At 32.4% G+C, this 24,252-nt stretch overlaps 3 protein-coding genes and 1 long non-coding RNA gene across 6 annotated transcripts; 1 reads left to right on the forward strand and 3 right to left on the reverse strand.

Moving 5' to 3' along the window:
* Positions 1-3,442: 3,442 nt before the first annotated feature.
* LOC114412847 (MACPF domain-containing protein At1g14780-like) lies at positions 3,443-9,244 on the reverse strand. Of its 2 annotated transcripts, none has more exons than XM_028376931.1 (7): positions 8,664-9,244; positions 8,294-8,532; positions 7,638-7,839; positions 7,488-7,565; positions 7,222-7,405; positions 6,467-6,633; positions 3,443-4,323 (listed from the first exon to the last, which is right to left on the reverse strand). In XM_028376931.1, the coding sequence occupies exons 1-7, from the start codon at positions 8,916-8,918 to the stop codon at positions 3,619-3,621; spliced, it is 1,830 nt and encodes a 609-aa protein (XP_028232732.1). In that variant the 5' UTR covers positions 8,919-9,244; the 3' UTR covers positions 3,443-3,618. The 2 variants fall into 2 exon arrangements, with proteins under 2 accessions (XP_028232732.1, XP_028232733.1); XM_028376932.1 differs by having other exon boundaries at positions 7,638-7,843; positions 8,664-8,804.
* Positions 9,245-12,947: 3,703 nt separating this feature from the next.
* On the reverse strand, positions 12,948-16,396 carry LOC114412848 (sm-like protein LSM7). The gene is made up of 5 exons (XM_028376933.1): positions 16,211-16,396; positions 15,973-16,054; positions 15,688-15,759; positions 14,482-14,534; positions 12,948-13,290 (listed from the first exon to the last, which is right to left on the reverse strand). Exons 1-5 carry the CDS (start codon positions 16,211-16,213, stop codon positions 13,201-13,203), a joined length of 300 nt encoding a protein of 99 aa, XP_028232734.1. The 5' UTR covers positions 16,214-16,396; the 3' UTR covers positions 12,948-13,200.
* A 3,552-nt stretch (positions 16,397-19,948) lies between these two features.
* Positions 19,949-23,470, reverse strand: LOC114412849 (probable amidase At4g34880). Of its 2 annotated transcripts, XM_028376935.1 has the most exons (6): positions 22,791-23,470; positions 22,260-22,471; positions 21,628-21,864; positions 21,355-21,547; positions 20,947-21,085; positions 20,373-20,516 (listed from the first exon to the last, which is right to left on the reverse strand). In XM_028376935.1, exons 1-6 carry the CDS (start codon positions 23,343-23,345, stop codon positions 20,506-20,508), a joined length of 1,347 nt encoding a protein of 448 aa, XP_028232736.1. In that variant the 5' UTR covers positions 23,346-23,470; the 3' UTR covers positions 20,373-20,505. The 2 variants fall into 2 exon arrangements, with proteins under 2 accessions (XP_028232735.1, XP_028232736.1); XM_028376934.1 differs by lacking the exon at positions 20,947-21,085 and having other exon boundaries at positions 19,949-20,516; positions 22,791-23,453.
* Positions 21,332-22,036, forward strand: LOC114412850. The gene is made up of 2 exons (XR_003666836.1): positions 21,332-21,429; positions 21,642-22,036. It is a non-coding gene; the product is annotated as an uncharacterized LOC114412850 (long non-coding RNA).
* Positions 23,471-24,252: the final 782 nt, after the last annotated feature.

Below are 24,252 nucleotides of genomic sequence, written 5' to 3' on the forward strand. Positions count from 1 at the left end.
CGGCGAACCTAACTTAATTTTTCTTTTTCTTTTTTTCAACCTTTTCTCTTTCATTTCACCGAACAACACGTTGAATCCAATTTTAATAAGCTCCTTGCCGTTTGGCACACCCTGTGTGTACAAATCGGAATGGGTTTGACATATTGCGAACTGGGTGGTTGCAATTGATTTGTTTGAATGTGGATCACAAATTGGAATGTAAAAGAGGCATGATTATTCACGCCCAAGTTGTTCAATCAATATTTACATTTTTAGTTTATACCAAAATCAATTAATTTGTAGCGGAAATCTTTAAAAAATAAGAATATAATAAAATAATAATAAAATTAAACGCCACATCAAAATCATTGAACAGAAGAAAATTTGAGAACTTTGATAACTTTGATGAATCAAAATCATAAATATAAAAAAAAATTTAAGAATTAAAATATAATTTATTTTCAAAATTTTAATGTCACGTGATAGATGGAAATCAAAATTTACACTTATAATATTAATATGCAAGATGGTAATATTATTTACCTGTGGTCGCACCAGAGTTTGGTCAAAAGAAAAAAAAAATAGTGAAAATACTTTAATTCAGGTGCAAGTAACTGGAGTGTATTCTCGCTGACCAAACAAGACATTCGTTAAGGTTAGTTAGCACTTGAAGTGTTACACGATGCGTTGATACCCTCTACACATAGCACTCCTATTACAGAAATGTTTAGTGTGAAGCCGTGCATGCATCATGCCTATATAGGCGTGTTTGGATGCTCTCCAAACTTGACTTGAAAATTATGTTTAGTTGTAGTTAAATTATGTTCTTTAAAACATGTTTGATTAGGAGTAAAGAAAGTACAACTTTTCGGTGAGAATTTTATATTAATGTAGACTTCTTATTGAGATGAAATTTTCAAACATGTATTACCTTACTTTAAATCATAATTTTAACTAAAACTAATTTTAAAATAATCAAAACCATTCAAAATCAAGTTTAAAAACTCGTCCTAACAAACACCCTGTGTTCTGCCTTCTACCTGTGCCATTTGGTCAATGGTCATTACAGGTAGCCATTTTTAGCGAAAAATTATTTAAAATAATAAAAAAACGAATGGTTTTGACCATTTGTTGTCAATTGAGTCCTGCAATTTGGAAAGTTCTTCAAACAAAGAGGACCGGTGTTTCCGTTGTTAACTTTTTCGGCTCATTTGCTGTGCACTAGTCTTGTTGGTCATTAAAGTTTAGCCCAACGCAATTAGTGGACATCACATCAAAGATTCCTTTCTTTCCGAGTAAAGTTGCATAATTTACTATTATAATTATCACAATAGGAAACAACCCTTGCAGGAATTACAGTTGCTACTTATCAATACACGAAATATAGGAGATTATAATACATTGAGTTTATAGGAGATTGGAATACATTTTGAGTTTAGTGATCGTTTAGATTGGATAAAACATTTTTATATTCATGTTTAATCATAAATCAACATTAATATATTTTTTAAAATAATTATCATAAAAGTTAATAAATTTATCTTTCATGATAAATTATTATTGAATAATCGTGTAAAAAGTTTTATACTTTTAATTTATAACCTTTTTTAATTGATTTTAGGCATTTATTAATATCACAATCTTGTGTAATACTGCACAATTATCTACCCAAATTTAACTATAATAGTCAATTAGGGGCATGTAAAGTCAAGTACAATTATATATAATTGTGTAGGTAGCATCACTTATATTACTACCTAGTACTATTTTCCACTTTTTTTTTTACTTGAAAAAAATAACAATATGAAGAAAGCTATATACATTAGGAAGAGCCTCCAATTTATGTTATATTTCAAGCAAGCATGTAATTGATATAGTCACCTTTTCCATCTTTCCACTCTATCATTTACCTCTTCTTTCTTTTCCTTAAAATGATTGCTAATGCATTGATTTTCAGGTGGCAAATGTCAAGTTAAAGATATACAGAAGCTGTCCTAAACTCCTAACCCCACAGATACACTATTCCTATGCACAAAGAAAGTGGGTTTGATAATATTTTATGGTTTAAACACAAGTCAGTTATCTGTGTCTTTTGATCTAGTGCAACACGCAGCCAAACCTGTCCCAATTGACTAAACGTAAAAGCACCCGTATTAAATTACTGCTCAAGTCACGTAATATACTGTTTAGTTCCCTTTCATCGTAAGTGATCAAGACTGACACAGACTATACACATAGGCGTTGTATTAAGAGATGAGAGCACGAGAGAAACTAATTTTAATCATACAACCAATATCATACAATCAAAATGAATGACTAGGATTAAATTTAGGAAAATAATCTTCACTATTCATATATGTTTGGATAAACTAATATTAACTCCTCTCATCTCTTATGTTAGCATAGTACATGAAGCATCAGTGCGTGAGAAGAACTAACATTGACCATATAATTAAAATGAAAGGTCAATTTAATTAACTAAATAATTAATATAATGTTTGATTTGAGTGTTTTTTATTTAAAAAAAAAAGAAAATAAAAGTGACAATATTTAAAATTTTAAAAATATTTTTCAAGACTGAAAATAAAAAATCAATATTTTCGATCTTTTATGAAGAAGTGAAAACACTATAATACCTTAAAGTATTTTTTTTTTCAATATGTGTTTTCTAAAGTTTGAAAATTATTTTCAGAAAATATAAATAGAAAATAAACACTCAAATCAAGTGTTACTTAAAATATCTTAGCGTCAAAAGACTCATTGTTGCATCTCTCATTATCGATTTTTGTTCTTATATTATAACATTTCACATGATGACACTTAATTCAACATTCTTGTTGATTAGAATTTTTTGTAAGTAATTGTTTTCGAGACCTCAATAACTAGTTCTGACATCACTTAATTGCTCTCAAGATTATTAATTGTTCCCACAAATCAACATAAGACTTTTTAACGTGATTTATTCTTATTCATATGCTTTTTGAGAAAATTTTCAAAAGATCATCAATTTCATAACTACTTCAAGTTAAATATACTTAACTATAAAATTTAAGTGATAGACTAAAAAAAATAGATACATCTTATTTTTATAGGTATTATCAATTAATTCCTTTAAATTATTCTAAACTGTACAATTTCATATCTACAGAACATTTGAATCTCTCTCATTCTTGTGTGATTTCTCAGGAATATTACACTCCTCACTTTGCAGAAGTATGGGGGATGCACAGGAATGAGAAAGGATCATTGTATGCAACTTTAATGCTTGCATATGTACATAAACGTTAAATTTTCTAAGCCACTAGATATGTTCCCTACACACACCCTAGTGTCTTACTACAAAAGATTTGCTGCTGCCATTTGTATATTTGCAAATATATGGTTTAATTTGTGTTTTTCCCATTTTCCCCATAACTTGTTCACGATGATGATTTAAATACTCAACATCTAAATGCATCCAGAATTAACAGAATAGTCAAATTTTAATTTTCTATTGCCCGATGTCAACAGCCACTCATTTTGTATACTGTACTGTACTGTACACAGCCTGTAGAAAGAATATATACAAGTGATCTATGGTTTCAAAACCATTTTAAGCAACACATGACAAACCAATATACCCTGAACAGTAACCTGGAATCACCAATAATCTAACAATGCAAACTTCACTTGTAATCCAATCTTACCACCATCAGTCACAAGCTTAGCAGCTGTTACCAACCAATGGCCAGGAGCATCATGTGGGCCTCGCACAACCTCAGCTGTCTCCACATATTTAAGTAGTTTACCGGCACGAACTGGCACAGGTGGACCATCTGGATAAACTCCAGAGTTAAGTACAGTTGGAGCCTGTTTTGGAGGACCAGTGTTACCGTGCTGTGTGAACGAAAATGTTGTGCTCAAATTTGTGAGAAAAGATGATTTTCTTGAAGCCTCTGGTGCAGCAGTCCACTCTGACTTCCGGATACTGCAATTAGGTGTATGAGCAAAGAGAAGCCGCAGATGAAGCACATTCCTTGGCCAGCTCCCTTTGCTAAGGAGTTGTGCACCTGTTACAATATAAACACCTCCAGAATTATTCAACCAGTTAGGATCATGCTTAACCACTGCTGTGCACACATTTGAGAATCTCTTCCATCTGATTCGTTCCAGAAATTGATCACTGGATTCATTATCATCAGATCCTCGCCACATCGATGGTGTACTCAAGGTTGAGGTTCCTGAAGAGAGGATCATTTTATTTGGGAGGCTTGAAAGATGGTTTATATGTAAAGCAAGTCTGTCACATTTCCTGCCCTCCAAGTACATGCGCATGCCAACCACAGGTTTTTGTTCACTTACCACCTGACATTTTGTACAAAATACCATAATTAACAAGAGAATATTGTGTGAACTATAAGAATAAGGGATCAATAATTCAAGATAGTTGAGAGGAGAAAATAAAATAAGTGAAAATCCCTAAAAAGCTATGCAGCACATAGAATGAAGAAAACAGAGAATAACTAATAGGTGGCCAGGAGCTGGCATAAGGTCACATGAGCTCACTGCTCACATTTTATGACATGTTTGAATTGAGTGTATTTCTGAGTTCTCTCCAAAAGAATCACATCCCAAAATTATTAGAGGTGAGCAGAAGCTTACACAAGGTCCAGAAGCTGGTGATCCACTATAAGCATTGTTACATGTGTTTTCTCCTTAACCAAACAAAATGCGAGAAAATTTTGAAATTGTTTATTAAAGTCAATTTTTCTCTTCATTTCCTCATTTAACCAAACAAAGAAAATGCATAGTTAACTATGTTTTCTCTTAACCTAACATACACTAAAAAATTATCTCGTCTTAATCTTTGTCCAATTACCCTTGGCTATAGTTTCATAATATTGCTCGTAAGCTTAATACCTCTATAGCTGGGAGAATTCTTTCTATCCCCCCTTGTTCAATTACCCTTAAGTATGGTTTCATACTATGACTCACAAGCTTAATCCCTCTTTAGTTAGAAAAATTTAGTAATATCTCCCTTGTTCTTATAAATAGTAAAGTAATTCTTTTCCTCCTTAAATGTAGCATCTTCTTAGACCTCATTATCTTGTTAAACAACTTTGTGAACCAGGTTATAATACTTTTCTCCCCAAAACACTTGGAAACTTCTATAGTTATAGATATAGATGCAACCAAACCATTCATGGGCCTTCCCAAATAGCTTGAGCTTTGAGAATAGTCAGTTGACTCAGTTCATAACAGGGAATTTTTTTGGTCCAACTACTTTACCATTGTCCATCCTCTTTAATGTCTTTTACCCTAAACTACAACTTACAACCAAAAAAAAAACAATAAAATTGTAGGCATAGCATAACTGCAGACAAAATGCTATATAGATAGTTAAATCCAACACGATGGGCATGCCAAAATCACCTAGGGGCTTAAAACTTTGTAGTGTTTTCAAGAATTTTCTTACATATTTCTCACGACAATTTGTTAGAAAATATGTAAGATATATATTTAGATTATCTTAGAATATCTTTCTTGATATATTCCTATAGGTTCTATAGTTTCTAATGTTATTATTTGTAGGCTTGGGCTAATACTAGTTGGACTAGTACTTGACCTAATTAGCTATTCAGATAGGATTATTTATTAAGTTAAAGTAATACTAGATTTTGTTTTAGTTTGGTGTCTATGATTGAAGGAATGCCAGTATTTTCAAGGATACATTTAGATGTCATCTCTTCCATTTTTGTTTTGTGGTGCAACTTTAGAAGGGTTTCTTTATTGCATATAAAGAGAGATTAAATCTTTTCTTTGCTCAATTTATTTGGGTTTTCTTGTTCATTCCTTTCATTTGTTATTATTTTGTGATTTGTTTTAGGAGTATATCTTATCCTCTTCTCTAGTATTTCTTTCATAATCTATAATGAAATTTCTCGGGGGGAAAACAATAAAACAGTGTTTCTCACAACCAGTTATCTTTCTGTCAGAAAACATCCCACACCTTGGTCAACCCCTGAATCTTGGGATTTATCAAGATATTTCTCACAGGATTTACATCCTAATCCTTGTCTTTTCCATACCAGCATTTGAACCCGATTCATTATGGATTATGGAAGTGACTTTCATCGGCTACCATACGTACCAGGAATGCCAGTATTTACATCCTAATCCTACCTTGACGCCATTTATTTCAGACTCCTACAGGTCCTCTTCTCTGACAATTCATATGAAATAAGGTGTATAAGAAAACTCAAGGGTAGCAGACTAACAGGTAAAGTAACTGATTAAAGAATTAGGCAGGATGGAAACAAAAGCAGGTTAAAGAATACCCAAATTGTTTACCCTAGCTAAATTTGTAACATAACAGAAGTGAGCAACGGGAAAATCCTGACACTAATTAAGCAAAAACTTTCTCAAGGCAAATATTAAACTCAAATGTAAGAGTAAAGTCTAACACATACAATACTTGCTCAAACACAAAGAGATTGGTTAACAGTACCTGTGTAGAGATTATATGAAGCTTTGGACCCATGAAACTAAATTGCAGGGAAGGAGAAGCAGTCTTTCTATTCTGATGCCTGAGAGGCAGCTCGCAAAACATGGGTGCCCATTGCCTTGGAATTTGAAACTCGAGAAAGTACTGTAAATCTCCAGGAGAAGGCTTATCTGCAGAGAGTAAGTGAATCAATGGAGTGTTGTGCACCTCAACAGTAAAGAAATTAAACAGTGGTCTGTGCAAGAAGTGAATGCTTGGAAACTTCATGTAAAGAAAAGCAAAACATACAAGAACAATCTAAGAGCCAAAAGCCTAAAACATGTTTTTTTTTGGGGGGGGGGGATGGAATTCAGTTGACACCCTTCAACTTCACACTATATACAGCTTATGCCTTAAAGTTCAAAAGACATACAAGATTCCTCAGATTTCCTGACACATGTGAAACATCTTTGGTCAGGATTTTATGGTTGCATGACAGGCATATGACATCTTTGTTAAATTTTGGATGGATGCATCCATCAAAGAGGAGCATTATGCACACATTTGGAAGCCAATTGACCATCTTGCTTGTTTATGTTTAAGGAGTAAACTGCAGGCATAAAGTTGAAGGGTGTAACTTGAACTCTTCCTCTTCCCTAGTTTTTATTTCGGAGCTTATCTCCACCATGGTGAAAATATATAAATAGTAATAGACATAAAATGCATTAGGATAAATGTAGTAGATTATAGTATCATTGTTTAATCAGATTAGAACATACAGCGTAGATACAGATTGATTGCATGACTAAGATATCCACTTCCAGGAATTCCTGTCAGAAGAGAGGAAATTGGAACAAACTTGAAGAGGATTGCTTCAGGGTTAGACGGCACTGTCTGAAGCCAAATTGAGTGACTGTGCTTGAACATATCTCCTCCTCTTTTTGAGCAAATAATAGTGAGGCCCTGTTCCAAGATAAAGCAATATATTCACAACCTAGAAAAATTATTTATTTCAAATGAAAATTATTTCCCTTTCAAGGCTTACATCCTTGCTTGATGTTTCTGAAATACTAGTGAACTGCATTGTGTTTGATTGCATCACACGGTTAAAGACCTCGGGGATCTACATGAATAGAGGGATTGCGTCAGCAGAAAAGTAATAAATACCTTAAAGTTACAAAAGATAGCACTGTACCTTCTGTTTTCCATCTGCTGTCTTCCTCTGTAGTAAAGAAGGGCTTCTGACATCTGAGAATAAAAAATCTCCAAGATCCTCTAAATGTCTTCTGAGATCACCAGGAGGAATCTTTGAAGAATGTTTTTGTTTGACACATATTACATCTTGACCTCCTACAGCCATACCCACTATTATGTGTGTACCATATGTCTGGATGAACCTGCCTAACAAAATTGATTAGCATCATATACTTATCAACCCAAAATTATGCACCATTCAAACTGTCAAAATAAGTTACTGCATCAAACAGTTTCACCCATAAAACATTCAAACATGAACACACCAACTAACATCAACTAAAACGGACGCTAAAAGGTAATTCAAGCTTCATGCGAAGGTAAGAAGATATTAAATCCTTTAATCAACCAGTTCAAGGCTACCAAACATACTAGATTTTGCAGGGATGGCCATAACGATAAGAGCACAAAAAGCTAGCAACAAATTGAATCTATCAAATTCAATCCCATTATAATCTGTCTATCCACCAGGAAACGAAACTATTTTTACACCAACAAATTGAAGTTATAAAGCGAAAAGAAGCTATTTTAACATCAGGAAAACAAGATACCATAATCTGTCTATCTACCAGATTGTTGTATCAGCTTAGTGTTTACCTAGACAACGAAGCCGGATCCCACTGAGCCGGAACAGACTTCTTAACCTCCTCTTGCAGTATGAGTGGAGTAGCAGTGAGGTGCAAATAGTAGAGTGAAATGAAATACCCATCAAAAGCAAGGTACTTGGTGTCAGCAGCATCACGAAACCAATCCCCACTCAAATCAAAGAGCGCATTAAAATAGCCAGAAGGAACTTTCCCTTGCACTGCTGATTTCTGATTAAGCAACTCAGACATCTGCAACAAGGAGAAAAACGCAGACTTTACCAAAAATGCAACACAAACAACACAGATCTTAATTCAAAAACGAAATCCTCCTAACTCATCTACAGTAACAGATAAAGAAGGAGGAGGAGGAGAAAAGGGACCTGGTTGAATTCAAGTACATCAGACTTGAAGCGTATTCTATCCCCTTTATCACAACGAATATCCTCAGAAACCCCTTTAATGGTAACTCCTCCAGTTCCAGGAATCAAAATATCCCTCTTGTTCTGTTCATCAAGCACCACCAACCTCTCTCCATGAATTCCCTTTGCGAACCGCAACCGAAAATCGCTGGCCAAATCGAACCCTTTTCCCAAAGACTCCAATGCCACCATCTCAACAACCTTTTCCGCCGCCATCTTCACAACGCAAATTCAGTTCAGGGATTCCAAAAAAGAAACCCCAGAGAGAGAGAGAGAGAGAGAGAGAGAAGGTTTTGGCTTTGGTTAAGGTTAGGACGGTGCCAACCAACCCCAATTGAAATGGGTTAGCTATGCCATGTGGGGTGAGGGCCAAAACAGAAAAGAAGTTGGCTTTGGTGAATTGAAGGTTCGGGGAAGAAGATGGGATCAGTGAACGTTACGCAGCTTTTAATGAGGGAAGATAAAAAAGAGTACTTTGGTTTGGTTCGTTTGGAAGAGAAGAGAGGAAATAGCTAAAATAGCTATAGCTGCTATGTAATGCAAGTGTAACGGGTTGAATGTAATTGTTGGAATTTGACTGTGCCAGTGGCATTATTGTGAAAAAGGTGATTGGATGGGGAAAGAATAATATTTTTTATCTATCTGCGTGTGTGGATCAATGTTTGAAAAGAATAATGTTATTGTTGGAATTTGACACTGTCAACTAAGATAATCTAGTATTTAAGTATATAATTATGGGTTTACACCAAAAAAAAAGACCTGAAGATTATGCTGTGCTTTTTTATTTTTTATTTTGGCCGTTACTTTACTCTCTTCCCTCTCAATAGCTTTACCTACTACAACTATTTCATTTAATGATTTCATCAGTTGCTCTCCAATAACAAGATGCAACGTAAGGGAAAAGGGACCCGTCTCACATTTTTCTGGTTTCTTCGGCTGTCTGGTCAAGGACACGGGACCCTTTTTTTCTGTGCCAATCCGAAAAATGAGTTTTATACAAATCTATATGATGTTCCCAACGCAACAGTCACGTTTTCTTAACTATGATTTACATTACTTATATGTTTATAAGTACTACTAATATCTTCCTCCCATCAAATATAAATAACATCATAAAATTAACAAAATTAAGAGAAGAAAAGAAAAAAAAATCACAAATCCAATTTTTCCTACTAACAAAATTGATAAAAAATAATAATTAGTACTATCTCTGATGCTGAATACTGTACGAAATAATTACATAGTTTATCAGGATAAATAAAAGTAATTAAATTAATTAACTTTACAATAAGTTTTAATTTTATGACAAGACTAACCATGAAATTAAATGAATTAAGAGATGGTTATTTTTCAAATTCAACAAATAAATATGTCTTATTTTGTTGATAGCTCAATAAAACTTTTATAAGGAGATGAATTCATATCATTAATAGACCTAAAAAATTAGGAGTAAAAAGAAAAATTAACAATAAAATATATATGTTTTTTATAATTAGAACCAAAAAAATATCTTTTATTTATTTTTATATATAATCAGAGATAATACTAAAAGTACCATGTAAATTGAAACAATCTTGCATTAATTAATTTAAGCATTTGATGGTATTATATAAATTTATAAATAAAATGATACTTTTCTTAAATAGTAATCTCAAAATAATTATCGTAGGATAATTTTAGTATTAATTACTCTTTTCATTTATACATCTGATAACTAGTATTGAGTTGCATCATTTCCAACAAAGAAGATTAATAATAATAAGGTTAATTTACTAAAATTGTAACTCTCCAATCAATATGATTAGTTTTTTTTTGTCTAAAAAAATTTAGTAGGATAATTTTAATGAGACAAATGGACTATTAATTTTTATATTTACTAAATATAATATATGGTATTAAATTGAATTTAATAAATATAATGCTAATATATATCAAGTATAAATTTTTAAATGAAACTATATATAAATAACATTATTAAATATAGTGTAATTGTTACAAAATTTAATTCTTATATCATACATAAACAATAAAGTAAACATTAAAGTAATAAATTTTTAAAGTGTACTTTATTATATATATATATATATATATATATATATATATATATATATATATATATATATATATATATATATATATGTGCGCGCGCGTATGTTTAATAAATTATTTAAATTTTACTATATATTTTAGAGGATGTTGAACTGTTGATTGAGAGTGCAAAAATTTTAAGAAAAATGATATTTAGTATGAATAGTTTTTGTCAAATATGTACCAAAGGTGATTTCTATTAAATCCTATTTAATATATTTTTTTAATTTTTAATTAATATTTATATTTGTATGAGTAAATAGTCACTTTATTTCTAAAAGTGTAAGTATTTATCGTACTGATTACTGAATAGTATTGCTCAAATTTTAATACTAAAAACTCCAAAATAAAATAAGACTAGTGAGTGAGTGGTAAGATTAGAATTTTTATAATTGTCATAAACAGCTTAGCTTCTGATCGATTTCAAGTTTCACGCAAGTATGGCTGTCATAGATGTTTGTGAGACTGTCCATATACGTCATTGTCACTTGTAAATAAGAATGCCCAAACGAAGAAAGACGTGTTTCTTTCTGAAGAAAGAATTGACCAAGGGGAAAAGGGAACGCAGAGGTATATGTTACTGCTGACAAGGCAAGTTTTTGTCTACTGAATACTTATCATACAAATATGATTTCGGGTTTAAACATTTTTCCATTTAATCCCTTATTATGAAGTTAAGTACTAACTCTTTTGCATAAAAATTTCATCTTAATATATAAGATCAGAGATGCCCTTCTCCAACTCCATCACTTCCTTTCTTTTGTTGCTCCATCAAACAATACGAGACTTCAATCCTGAACCTGAACATTATATATTGTCAAGATATTGAATAGTCAAGAGGATCATTGTAGCTTAGTTTTATACTCTTTTGATAAGTTTTATCTCATGAATACCATTAGTTCCAAGTTCCAACGCCAACAAACGCACGCATGCATGCACATAAATAAAACGAACGGAAAAAATAATTACAGATTGCAACTTAATGGAATCTAACCAACCGCATATGACTAACAAATTCAACAACCCCAACACATGATGTCTTGCTGCTGCAGCTGTTGTTGATCTGTTCTCTGTACCGTGTGGTTTCACCGCTTCCAATTCGCACCAGTCACAAGGCTTCCAAACTCCTTGCTTAACACTACTAGTGTTTAGAAGTAGGGAGCAAAGTGGACTTTCCTAACTAAGATCTAAGAATTGTAATTAAATTAAGAATTTTTTTATAAATACATCTAGGATTTAACTGGCAGGAAGAAAAGAAATACAACGGATAGAATTAATAGAAAAAACAGAAATAAAGTAAATTTTAAAATTGTTTAGTTTAATAAAAATAAAGAAAAAATAAAAAAGAGAAAAGGAAAAGATAAAAAATTTGCTTGATATATTTCATGATTACTAATTTATACCATTTCTCCTCACTTCTCCCAGTTTCAAAGCTATTTTTCCTTACTTCATGGATGAAATTTTTGTACATGAGACCTACAATTCTTTCCTTATTATTTCATTGGTACCAAACCAGGATGAGTTTTAAGTTTTAACTATCCACTCTATTTCCTCACTTCCATATTTTCATGGTATTTCAACCCTACCAAAAACAGTATATAGGTAAAGAAATCTCAACCCTCATCTTTGTAATTAGTATATTACCTATAACTAAATATTACAAATTAAAATATATAATTTAGAGATTAAAATTTTCATTCTCTTGTTCTTTCAACTAGACATTTTGATTTTTTTAAATGCGTATTTTATACACTATCTTTATAATTAATTAAAAAAATCTTTGTGGGTAAAAGTTAGAAAATTTCTTTCAAACCCATCCTTGCGCAATTATTCATTTTCTCCTCTGGCCAAACCTAATAGTAATAGACAGTTCCACACTTCAAGCAGCACTTGATGATAGAGAACTGAAAATGTACAAGTTGCAATAGAGTAGCTCGTCCTTTGGAATTAGTGTTCGCTCAACTTTTTTTTTTTTTTAAACACAGTATAAGGTTAGAATCTATGACTTAGTGGAAGCTATCCAAATTCTCCATTACTAGGTCTCCTCTAACCTGTAACAGCTAGACTAGATTGCGTGGATGTGTGGTAAGATTGATTAACAAGAATGGTGAGGAAGGGAAGTGTCATATAAAATGCCATGAAGAAGAACTTCCACTCTGATCAAGTTAGAATTAGCTTCTAATTTATGTGCAATTGTAATCCATGATAAATATTAAGTCCTCAAAGTGTAGCTGACGACACATCACAGAGAAATAAACTTCATCAGAACAAGAACATGAAATGGGTCAGAATCTCCAAGCTTACAAAATAGACAAAACGTTAATCAGAATCTCCACATTAATGTCTCAGTAGCTAAGCGATGACTATTGATCAGCTAGCATACAGATTTTAAGATAGAAATACTTCACACTTAAGACCCATCTGGCTGTATAAAGGGGTTGGCGATCTCATCTGTACCATCAGTTGGGGACACAAGCATGACAGCAGTTCCTCTACAAACCTGCATTGCAATAAAATAAGTCCCCAGGATAATGGAATATTCATTGCTAAGCCAAAATAGTTCCTGTTGAAAGATAATGATAGAATAATTCAAAAAAGCTAGTGGAAGAAGTGCTTATAGTCATGTGAATTTTCAACTTTTTCTTTTCTTGCAGGAAATGCTTTTATGCTGTGATAGGTTGTAGAAATTAAAATATACTGAATACTATCAACTGAGAAATCAGGGAGCAAAGCTCCTTACAGGCTACAGCTGAGGAAAAATCCTCTGGTAATAGACTACTCAAGAAAAGGAAAGAAATATGACTGACACTGTTGTAGTGCAGCCAACCCTCAAAGACCTTCACCAATATTTATCCTCCCACCTCTGTTTCCCCTTATTTAATACTGATTCTCGAATCTCCTCACTCCCACACACTCATGCTGCCAGTCACCATTCAGTTATAATTTCCCCTCTCCCTCTCCCTCTCTTTCTCTCTCCTAATTGAATTTTCCCCTTTCGGTTATTATTTTTGTTCCTCTCATAAACCAGCAGGTCTTTGCTACCATTGGGCAAATCATATTTTCCTATGCTCTTGTACATGTGTTAAGGGCCTATCATAAGTACATTTACTGGAGGCACTGCACATTTTAAATTCTATAAAATTTAAACAATCAGCATACACATCTATAAACCAAAACAAAAAAACTGATAATAGAGTTAAAGTACAACTTTTCACCCTCAATGAACAATTTAACATGGCCAGAATCAGTCAATTGCTTTATTATATAAGAATTCTTAATAGAAAATTACAGAAACATATTTTAAATTGCTTTTCTTGTAGCTCTCCTAATGCACTTAGATGACATGTTCTTAATAGACTTCACCCTATAGTTTAGGTCACAATGAGAACCTACAAAGGATTCAAGGGAGAAGACAATGGAAAATATATACATATTAGATGTTGCTTATGTTTTGCAAGAGTATATAATTGATCTCTCCTATGTACTTGGACTGTAATTCTAATCAATTAACTTGATATTTTTCTTACAAATACAAAATAAATATTTTATGAACTTGATTTATTAAACTTCCCTAGAACCTCAAAGAAGCAAAGATGCAAAATTTTAATGAAGCACGACATCAGCAAAGCAAGCTTTTTATGAGCCAGAAGGTGTAATTCTGACACTCATGATGTTGAAGATGAGAACTTACAATTAAGCCAAGATTTCTGGTCTGATCGGTAGTTTTGAGGGGATCATCAGGATCTGCAGCACAAGGGACAAATAAAATCTTCTTTCAAACAACAGAAATGAAATGTTAGATAATTTTTAAGAATAAGCTAATATGTTAATTTTTTGTGGTGGAGTATATAAACAAGCATAATGCTGATAGTAAGTAGAGTCACACAAGCATTTGAACTAGAAACTATATCTGCTCTTTTGACACATAGAAGGTACAATAATAAGCATAGTTGTATTGATGTGCCAAGTTCATCTAAGAGTGTTTAATAATTCGGTTCTGCACTATACTGAACAAATTCTGAATGGAAATTCCATTTTGAATTCAGTGCTAAAACAAAAATAAGAAAAATGATGCTGAATTCAATCAGCAAATTAAGAAATTGAGTAAATCAAGGGATTAATCAAAGTGAGAAAAAAATTTAAATATCATAGGATCTTCCACTCCAATGCTTATGTTATTTGGAACTAAAAGTTCAGTGCTAAATCTGCACTTGGGGCGTATTAGGGTAAACAACTTGAGTAAGCATTTATTCACTAAACTCTTATCAAATGAGAATTCCCATATAGGCTTGGTTACAGAGCTTAATGAAATAAGCTAAAAAGAGCTTATTTTGATAAGGTTCATAGTTAAGCTTATTGAATAAACTACAAATACAAAAGGCATATAGATAGATAAATAAGCTACTTTCATAAGCTTAAACAAGCCCTTCAGAATGCTCCCTTAATCATAGAAGCAGTGAAAATGATGATAAAAATGGCATTATTTAGCTCCTTAGTCGTTATTCATTCAATATTTCACTCTCAGTTAGTATAAGTCCCTTTATGTAGTTTTCAATAGTTTGCTAAATACCCAAATAGTGATTTAATTCTGTAAAGTTAAAGTATAATTAAGCAGCTTCATGGCGTAAATCATTACACCAAAAAAATTTCACCCATAATGAGCAAATAATCCAATGAATCAACCAAAAGTATAGATGAAAGCTCAAATATTTTGCCCCCTAGCCCTGAAAGAACATTTTTGCATTTTAGCAGATTGTAGCAAAATTCACTGAAAAGGCTGGAAAAGCAGCATTATGAATTCACAAACATAATAACAAAGTAACAAATAGAGCTACTGCAGTACATACAAAATTAAAATGATAAACAGAAAAACAAGATATCTGCATTGTTTAGTTACCTCTTAAAAACTCTACAGCTTCATCTAGGACAAGGTTAAGCAACTGATCATACCCTTTCAGAGTCCCTGTCACTGCAATCAAACAAAACAAAATATAACAAAAAATATACATGTAGAAGAGTTTATTTGCATTTTAATTATGAAAGCTAACTCTCAATTGAGTACTTGCAATTCAAAACGAAACGAATTTCATACTTCCGCCGTCATTTTAAACAATCAATACATAAATCATTAACCATTTAAAAAAATAAAAAATCACAAGAGAAGGGAATTGGGTAACCTAACCTTGTCTGCCACCAGTAAGCTTAACTTGAACGCCTTTGTCTACAAACTTTGCAAGGTCCAAAACCGTTTCCTTTCTGCCCGACTGTGTCGATTATAAAATGCACAAAAAAAAAGATTTACATATCATAAGAGCATTCAGAACAAAAGTAAATGAAAAAGGGGGGAAAACCCTAAAAGAAGACAGAGAGATGAAATAGTTTTGAAATTGAAGATGTGATTGGGGTTTGCTGAATCTTACCATGCTTAATTCACGTAGTGTCGAGCTTCGTATGGTGCTGATTTGTGTCTGTGCGACAATGAAAAGAGAAGTACCGATGCGAAAGTGATAGTATGGATTTGAATATACACAGAGAGAGAGAACTTGGAAGAGAGGAGTGAACAACGGCAAATGGGGGACCAATATATCTATTAAGTGACGGCGGAAATAACTTTGAAACAAAACAGAATATAAATGTTTTTTTAGCGAAGATATTTTAAAAGAAAATAGTCAGATCCTAAATGTGTAAAGAGTGCCACAAATATATATGCTTGCATTAATTTTCATTTCCGTCTGTCCATCTGTCTGTTAAAGAGACAAATTTGTTTTGACCATTTTTAATTACCATATTTATTATATAATATCTTTCTTTTTTTACTTTTCATCTTCCACTTTAGTGTGATCAATATGTCTCTAAAAGATGAAACTACATAATTTTGGATATTCACATCTTGTATCACTTTGCTTCTAACATTGCTTCCAAAGCAAGGCCACCCTCCAATTCCACTCTTATTCTTATTTTGTTACCTTTGTTACTGTGTTGTGTGGGAGTGAAATTGGCCATCTGGGTCACCCAGAAAATATTGTAACATGGGATAAAAAAATTTGTTTTGACTTTGAATTGATGTTTCTTTGGTTGCAGGATTTCTTGGAGTAGCAACCAACAGTTGGAACATTAATGCTTAAATGATACTCTTTCTGTTTTAGTATTGTAACGTTTGCATTTGAAAATGATTTGGAGATTGGTAAGGGTGAATCCTTATTGTAGATTTTCTTTGTTGCATGCTGTAGGATGGAAGTAGGTTGAGTTGGAGCAGAAAGATTGCAGCTAAAGACATTAAATTTGGTATGGAGGCTCGGGCTCTGATGCTTTAGGGTGTTGAAGAGCTTGCTGATGCTGCCAAAGTAACATGGGTTCCAAGGTAACTGAATGGATTGTTTATTTGCTTTTTGTGTTATTGTTTTTACATTAATTTTTTAGTAGAGCTTTTACATTAATTGTTGATGTTGATAGTGTTAGATGGGGAAGATTATTATTAGTAATGGTAAGGGGAAAGTGTTGGAACTTGGAAGGAATGACACTGCGAATGATTGTGATGGCTGATCTCAGATGTCTATGAAGTCAATTCTTGCCTTTATGAGGGATAAAAAGTCAAAAACTACTATTTAACAAAACAATGAAAGATGCTAATGCTGCTGGACTGTTTTAAGTTTGTGGATTGCCTTTGTGCAATAGGTGTTGTCTGTGTTGGTTGATGTTGAGTTTATTCTCTTTATGGGGCGTAATGTTGTGATGGAGCAAAGTTTTGGTGCCACTAAAGTAACCAAAGACGGAGTAAATACTGCAAAGAGCATTGAATTCAAGGGTAAAGTTAAGAATGTTAGTTTCAGACTTGTAGTGCATGTTGCTAATGCTACTAATGATGTTTCACAATACCAGATTGCATGGTTCTGTGGTTGTTAAAAAATTAGTTTGTCTTTCATCTTAGGACATGATATAGATGCTAGAAGACTATAAACTTGCTTTCAGGTTGCTGGTATTATCTAATAATTTAGGTGTTGTAACCGTGACAGAATATTGAGGGAGCACTTCAATTGTTTTGCAGGAACCACATGCGCTATAGTCCTTACGCGAGCAATATTTACTGAAGGCTGCAAATCAATTATGGCTGTAGGTGCTGCGGTGACAAACTTGAAAAGCAGAGCAAGGATGATTAGCACATCAGAAGAAATAACACAGGTTTGTCGACGAGCCTCTTCTTGTATATTGCAAAGGACTGAGTTTTATCTTCAATTTCTATTTTTGAATTTAGATTGATAGGTTGGGACATATCTGCTAATGGAGAGAGAGAAATTGGTCAGTTGATTGCAAAAGCTATGGAGAAAGTTGGCAAAGAGGGAGTAATCACAATTTCAGTTAGTTTTTATCTGATTATCCTATTGATCAGTGTTTAATGCCTGTTTTACTTGTGGAGGAAAGTGTGGTTAGAGATTCCATCTTGGTTATGGTCATCCAGGATGGAGTCATTTCTTTTTCTGCCATTCATTTTGCTAATCCTTATTGAAGTATAGGTGATGCACTTGAATATCAGAAAAAAGAATTAAAGCATCTGGTGATCTGCAGGAGTAAGATAACAGAGAGAAGCAGAGTGAAATGAAGATGATAATGCTGATGAGTATGGCTACATTTCTGAATTTGAAAAAGGGGACAACTCAAGCTTTGGGATCTGCAATATTGGAGCAGGTTGATAGAAACATTGATGGTGGTGAGTTTGATAAAGAGTGCCTTGCCGGAGAATATGCAGAGTTGCAGTTTGAGAAGGAAAAATCAGAAATGAATTCTGTATAAGTAATTCTTCATTAATCCCCAAAAATGAAAAAAGGGAACAAGTGATGGATCAGTAAAGCCTATTACTAGTGAGAATGTTGATGTTGAAAATTGTCTAGAAGATTTGGTTTCTTTCAGGAGTTCATATGTGAGTGAGAGCACATATAATCTAGGCCAGCCTTCTCTGCATGACAATTTCCTACTCCAACCTTATCTCTGATCCAGCACCAAGCGCCGTAGAATTGTGCGATTTCAGGAGTTAGATCGCAATTTTAACGACTTGAGTTTCTTATTAGAAAATTTAGTCAACCCACTAGTCATAAATACATTAAAAGGTTAATTGAACACTATATTTTAGGCCTAACAAACATGTGGCCAATTAGTAAATATAAATATTAATTTTTTTGTTAGTATTAATATACTTATTGAAAAGTTATTTTAATTGCAGTAATTTCTAGCTTAACTTAGTTGTAACTGACTGCTAGAATATGTTAAAGTTTCAGGTCAGTTAGATATTATTTGTGATAGAATATATAACTAAGAAATAATCTTCATTTAATAAGTTAATTTTATAAAGTTGAGTTTTACTCAAGCTTATTTTATGGTAATATCATTTTTTCATAATATATTAAAATAAAAATAATATATTTATTAATATTTTAAATATTAAAAATGTTAATATACATAAAAAGTCATTCCTATAGATTTATTGAAAGATAAATTTGTATCTTATTTTGATACCTTATTATAAAATAGAAATTTAAATAAGTTTTCATGAAGGTTTTATCAAACCTTCAATATAAATTTATATGAATAAAAATGACAAAATTTTGTGAAATTATACAAATTCTCTCTTTTTTCAATCATTACAATAATTCTCTTAATTGTTTAACAAAAATTATACCAATATTCCTTATATATTAACTAACCTCTTCTAATTGTTTAAAAAATATTACACAATGTTTTTCTTACAGGGAAGATTGAATTAAGTGTTAAAAAAATAATTTGTATAATTTTACAAAAACTCAAAAATAGTTAGTATAATTTAATCATAAATATATTTGAAGAAGGTTAATTGAATATAAACTTTCGCGAGTAAAATATTAAAAAAATTATATGCTCATATATTTAAACAATTAAATTTGAATGTTTAAAACTGATATTTTTTCATACTTTAATTTTTACTTTCATCTTTATACTTCTCTTTTTCTCTTTTTTTTAAAGAAATTTTTCCCTTCTTTTTTGTCACATTTATTATTTTCTTTTTCTCTAAGTCCAAAAAACCCCACTGCAATAAACTCATGTAGCTAAATAGACGACACACTTCGAATCTTATTGCCATATATAAACTCAGGTGGCTAAATAGACGACACACTTCCAAAAAACCTCACTGCAATGAACTCAGATGCTAAATAGACACACTTCGAACCTTATTGCCATATATTATTGTTTTTGTCAGAGTTTCTGATAGAAGGACATGACAATACTTAATTTACTCTTAGATGGATATAACTCATAACTAGTCTCGGCCATCATTAAACAAACACTTTATTGGCTATTCAATTCCATCATAATTCTGACATTTTTTTTTTGAAACGGTTAAACCTTTAACTTTCGGAGTGGTGGGGGCTTCCTGATCAAAGTAGCTTGCTCAAAGGAATATGCAATTTCGATGAGCTTTGGTTCTGAGCCTTTCAAACCTCCAAAGATAATTCCAAATGGTGCACCCTTTTCATATCCCGCTGGAACAGTTACTCCAGGATAACCTCCCCTTGCTAGTATACTAACAAAGAATGAAATGGGTACTACCACCGCGTCAAGTTTTTTTGTTATCATTAATTTCTCAAATCCATTATGTGACAATCTTGCCATGTTTAACACTGCTTCCTTCAGTTCCCTAACTCCATTTGTCTTTTGAGCTATCAACATGAGATCTTGCCCATACTCCTTAAGTTTCTCCTGCAATTTCCATACCAATGTTATTATATCTATTCGAGTAAAATGAGATTTATGTGCTCAATTTTCAGTTAAAATTGGTCTTAGTCTAATAAAATTCGTATAATAGTGAACGTAATGTTAGTATTTCTATTTGATAGTTGATGAATTTCGCCTTCCTTTATAGAATTTAATATATTAGAATGATGGCCGAAATTCATCAATAAGATGAATTTTGAGCAAATTTTTTTACCATATCTATTTTATGTAAAAAAATCTTAAGGGGTTTTCTAGACTATCAATTATAGGAAACAACAGGATCTTGAAACGTATGATTCTCACACATGTAAAAATTCTTAAGGGGTTTCCTAGAGTATCAATTATAGGAAACAACAGGATCTTTAAACCTATGATTCTCACAAACAATCAATAAACAATAGATAATGTTGTGTACCTTTCTCCATAGGAAGACTTGTACCTTTCTTCATAGGAACTTCTATCTGTCTCGTGTACTTTGATTTCCTTGAAAGAGGAGAGAAATAAGATTTCACTTCCTTAGACCTTTCTTTTCTGCCTCTCTCCGTTCTTGATGACTATGGGTGAGAGAGAACACTTTTTAGTCACGAAGGGAACCTTATTTCACGTTAGTGGGTATTTAGCCCCTTTTATAACCACTACTCCCATCAACTAGCAGTTAACCCTAGAAACTTCTCCTATTAAGCCTAATTACAATTTAGTCTTTAATCATTAATTATTTACTTATTAGTCCCTACATAAGTCAGAGATGCCTCTCACATGAGACATAAATTCTAACATTTTAATCATCAACAAGTAAATAGGAGGGGCTTTGCTACATACTAACCAATTTTGGGTGTTTCTTGTTGAAGGCTATCACATCGGCCAAGCTTCTCACTGGGGAAGCAACTAAGTCTCCGAGGTATGCGTTCAAGGATAATTTGAATTCATATGCCATAGCAATGTCTTCACTTTGGTCATTAAAGATTTCCTGAATGTTGTTTATCTCCAAATTGTCAACCAAAACTGCTCCTTTTTGCCTGAGTTTGAAAAATATACGTATGATACTGAATAATGCAATCAATAATTAATACTTGACACAAATCGTAATTTTCATTACCTTATTGTTTTCAGGTGCAGTTCGAAAGTATCATGCATAAAAGTGTCATTTCCAAAACCGTAGAATGTTCTTACAACACCTAATCTCTTTCCTCTCAGTCCATCTTTCTTTAGAAATTGAGCATAGCCACCTCTTGGGAGATACTTTGATGCTTTGATTGTTGCCTTATCATTGACGTCGATGCCTGCAATGGTTTCAAGAACAAGAGCAGCATCTGATACAGTCCTGCAAATTGGTCTGTACCAGCCCACAAGAAGTTACACATTTAATGCAACAAAATTATTTTGACGGGAAAAGTAATAATGCTTGCAAAGTGCAAATAGTTTTGATATAAAGAAAATAGCAAATTACATTAATACTTCTTAAGAATTTTTCGAATTACATAAAATACTATTCTTTGTTTAATGTTTGTAACAACTTTCATTATAGGAGTGTTGTTTTCAAATTTCAATCCTTAAGGGAGTTGGTGTAATATATAAGGAGAATATCAGTATAATGCTTTTAAACAATAAAGAAGTTAGTTTAAGAATAGAAAAAAAATGATATTGTATGTAATTCGGAAAAAGCTCAAAAGATTTGAGTGTAATTTGTTCAAAAGAAAACGGTGAAATTACCATAGTCCATAGACTTACCCAACTGTGTCCTGTAATGGGGTGATGGGAACTACCCCTGCTCTACTAGTGAGGCCAACTGTTGGTTTAATGCCCACTACTGAATTAGAACCTGAAGGGCATAAAATGGACCCATCAGTCTCACTACCAAGTGACACTGCCACCAAATTTGCGGCCACTGATATTGCTGATCCGCTACTAGATCCACAGGGACCATCCATTGTGTATGGATTCTGCACAACACAAATCACATAAGTTTAATTTTGAAGAATCCTTTTTCAACCATACAAATCACATATGTCCTGCTCGTTAATTAATTAATTAATTATATATATATATATATATATATATATATATATAATTAATGAACAGGACATAACTATCTACCAACCATATTACACTATGTTGACTCAACAATTGAAACATTAATAATAATATAATAGATTACTTTACTATGGACTTTGCAAATCATCAAGAATAGACACATAGATTTGAGTTGAAAAGCAAGAACAAGGTCAGATTAAAGTGAGAAAAAGCAAGTAAATCAATCACCTTTCCTTCTCCACCTCTGCCATTCCAACCACTGGGTGCATCATTCGACCTATAATGTGACCATTCACTCAGGGTGGCCTTGCCTAAAATGATAGCACCAGCTTCTCTTAACCTGGTAACTACACCTGCATCTCTAGGCACCACAGAGCCAAGAAGTGCAAAAGAGCCTGCAGTGGTGTTCATCTTATCCTTGGTAGCAATGTTGTCCTTAACCAAAATGGGTATTCCATGCAATGCTGGAAGAGTCCCTGGTGCATTAGCCTTTCTCTCATGGTCAGCTTTGTCAGCTTGTGCTAGTGCATCTGGGTTTAACTCCAACACCCCTCTCAGAACTGGGTTTTGGGTTTGTATTTGTTTGTGGTAGAACTCAACTAGTTGCCTAGAGGTTAATTGGTTTCTACGGAAAGCAAGTTGGAGATCATAGACAGTTGCCTCTTCAATTGAGAATCCCTTGGCCGTGGTAGTTGGTAGAAATAAGGAAGAGAAAATGACTAGAGGGATTAAAAGAATGAATTGAAAAAACAAAGAGAAACATCCTACTGTGTTGCAGGCCATGAAAGCACCAGGATATAATATTCAATTTACTGCATAATGTTATGTATCTTCTTAATCATTATGGCCGTGAAAAATAAAATATCTAGAAATACTCCAACGTGATTCACAGACTGTCCACAGTATCTGAATAAATAATTAAGTAGGGGCAGTGGCACATTTTTGTTCCTTTTTGTCATATCGCTTTATTCGATTATTCTCTTTTTTTCTCTCTCCTTTTTACAAGATTTATTCGACAATTTTGAAGTGAATAAAATTGAGGAGATTTCTCAATTTCAAAAAGTAACGAGGAAGTTTTGTTGACTCAAGTGTGAAAGAAAATGATGATATTGTGAAGATAATTATTACAAGTGAGAAAAGTATTCAGCATCATGGAATAATGATAATGGTAGTGGATAAATTTTTTGTCTCCTAAGAAAATGTGACGCGTAATTAAATAAGTATAGGTAAATGTTAACAAGTTAAGAAATTAATTTTTTTCATTGGAACGTGTGAAATTATGTTTTTGATAATTTTTTATGTTCTCGTATATTTTTCATAATAAATATTTTTTCTTTTAATATTTATTAGAAAAAATTCATAAATATATGATTAAAAAGAATTGTATAATAAAAGAGGAGGGGAAAAAGAAACCTCAAAATCAAAATAATGGATAAAAACTTGGAGAGTTCATGCCGTATTTAAGTCTAATATAAGAATAAACAGTGAATTTTATCCTCTTAATAGATTTGAAAAGTTAATTTTCATTTATCATCACTAATAAAAAATAGTTTAATAAAAGAATAAATTTATAACTAAAATAATTATCGACTGTTGTATAGGAATATATTTATTATAATATTATTTTTTTTACTTTTTATGGTCCCACTCGACTATAAATATATCCTAAAACATAAAAATATAAAATTTA

This window comes from Glycine soja, chromosome 5 (assembly GCF_004193775.1).
Source record: "Glycine soja cultivar W05 chromosome 5, ASM419377v2, whole genome shotgun sequence".
NCBI lineage: Eukaryota > Viridiplantae > Streptophyta > Magnoliopsida > Fabales > Fabaceae > Glycine > Glycine soja.

Excerpts from the sequence above, each read along its gene's own strand:
- LOC114412847 (XM_028376931.1), bottom strand. The coding sequence starts at position 8,918 with ATGGCGGCGGAAAAGGTTGTTGAGATGGTGGCATTGGAGTCTTTGGGA. Across the intron at positions 7,840-8,293 it reads GATCCGGCTTCGTTGTCTAG|GTTCATCCAGACATATGGTA; the intron begins GTAAACACTAAG and ends TTTGTTAGGCAG. Across the intron at positions 7,406-7,487 it reads CAGAAACATCAAGCAAGGAT|GGCCTCACTATTATTTGCTC; the intron begins GTAAGCCTTGAA and ends ATCTTGGAACAG.
- LOC114412848 (XM_028376933.1), bottom strand. Across the intron at positions 15,760-15,972 it reads GCTTACTGGTGGCAGACAAG|TGACAGGGACTCTGAAAGGG; the intron begins GTTAGGTTACCC and ends GTTTGATTGCAG. Across the intron at positions 14,535-15,687 it reads AGCTGTAGAGTTTTTAAGAG|ATCCTGATGATCCCCTCAAA; the intron begins GTAACTAAACAA and ends CTTGTGCTGCAG.
- LOC114412849 (XM_028376934.1), bottom strand. The coding sequence starts at position 23,345 with ATGGCCTGCAACACAGTAGGATGTTTCTCTTTGTTTTTTCAATTCATT. Across the intron at positions 22,472-22,790 it reads GCAGAGGTGGAGAAGGAAAG|AATCCATACACAATGGATGG; the intron begins GTGATTGATTTA and ends TGTGTTGTGCAG. Across the intron at positions 21,548-21,627 it reads CTGCACCTGAAAACAATAAG|GCAAAAAGGAGCAGTTTTGG; the intron begins GTAATGAAAATT and ends TTTCAAACTCAG.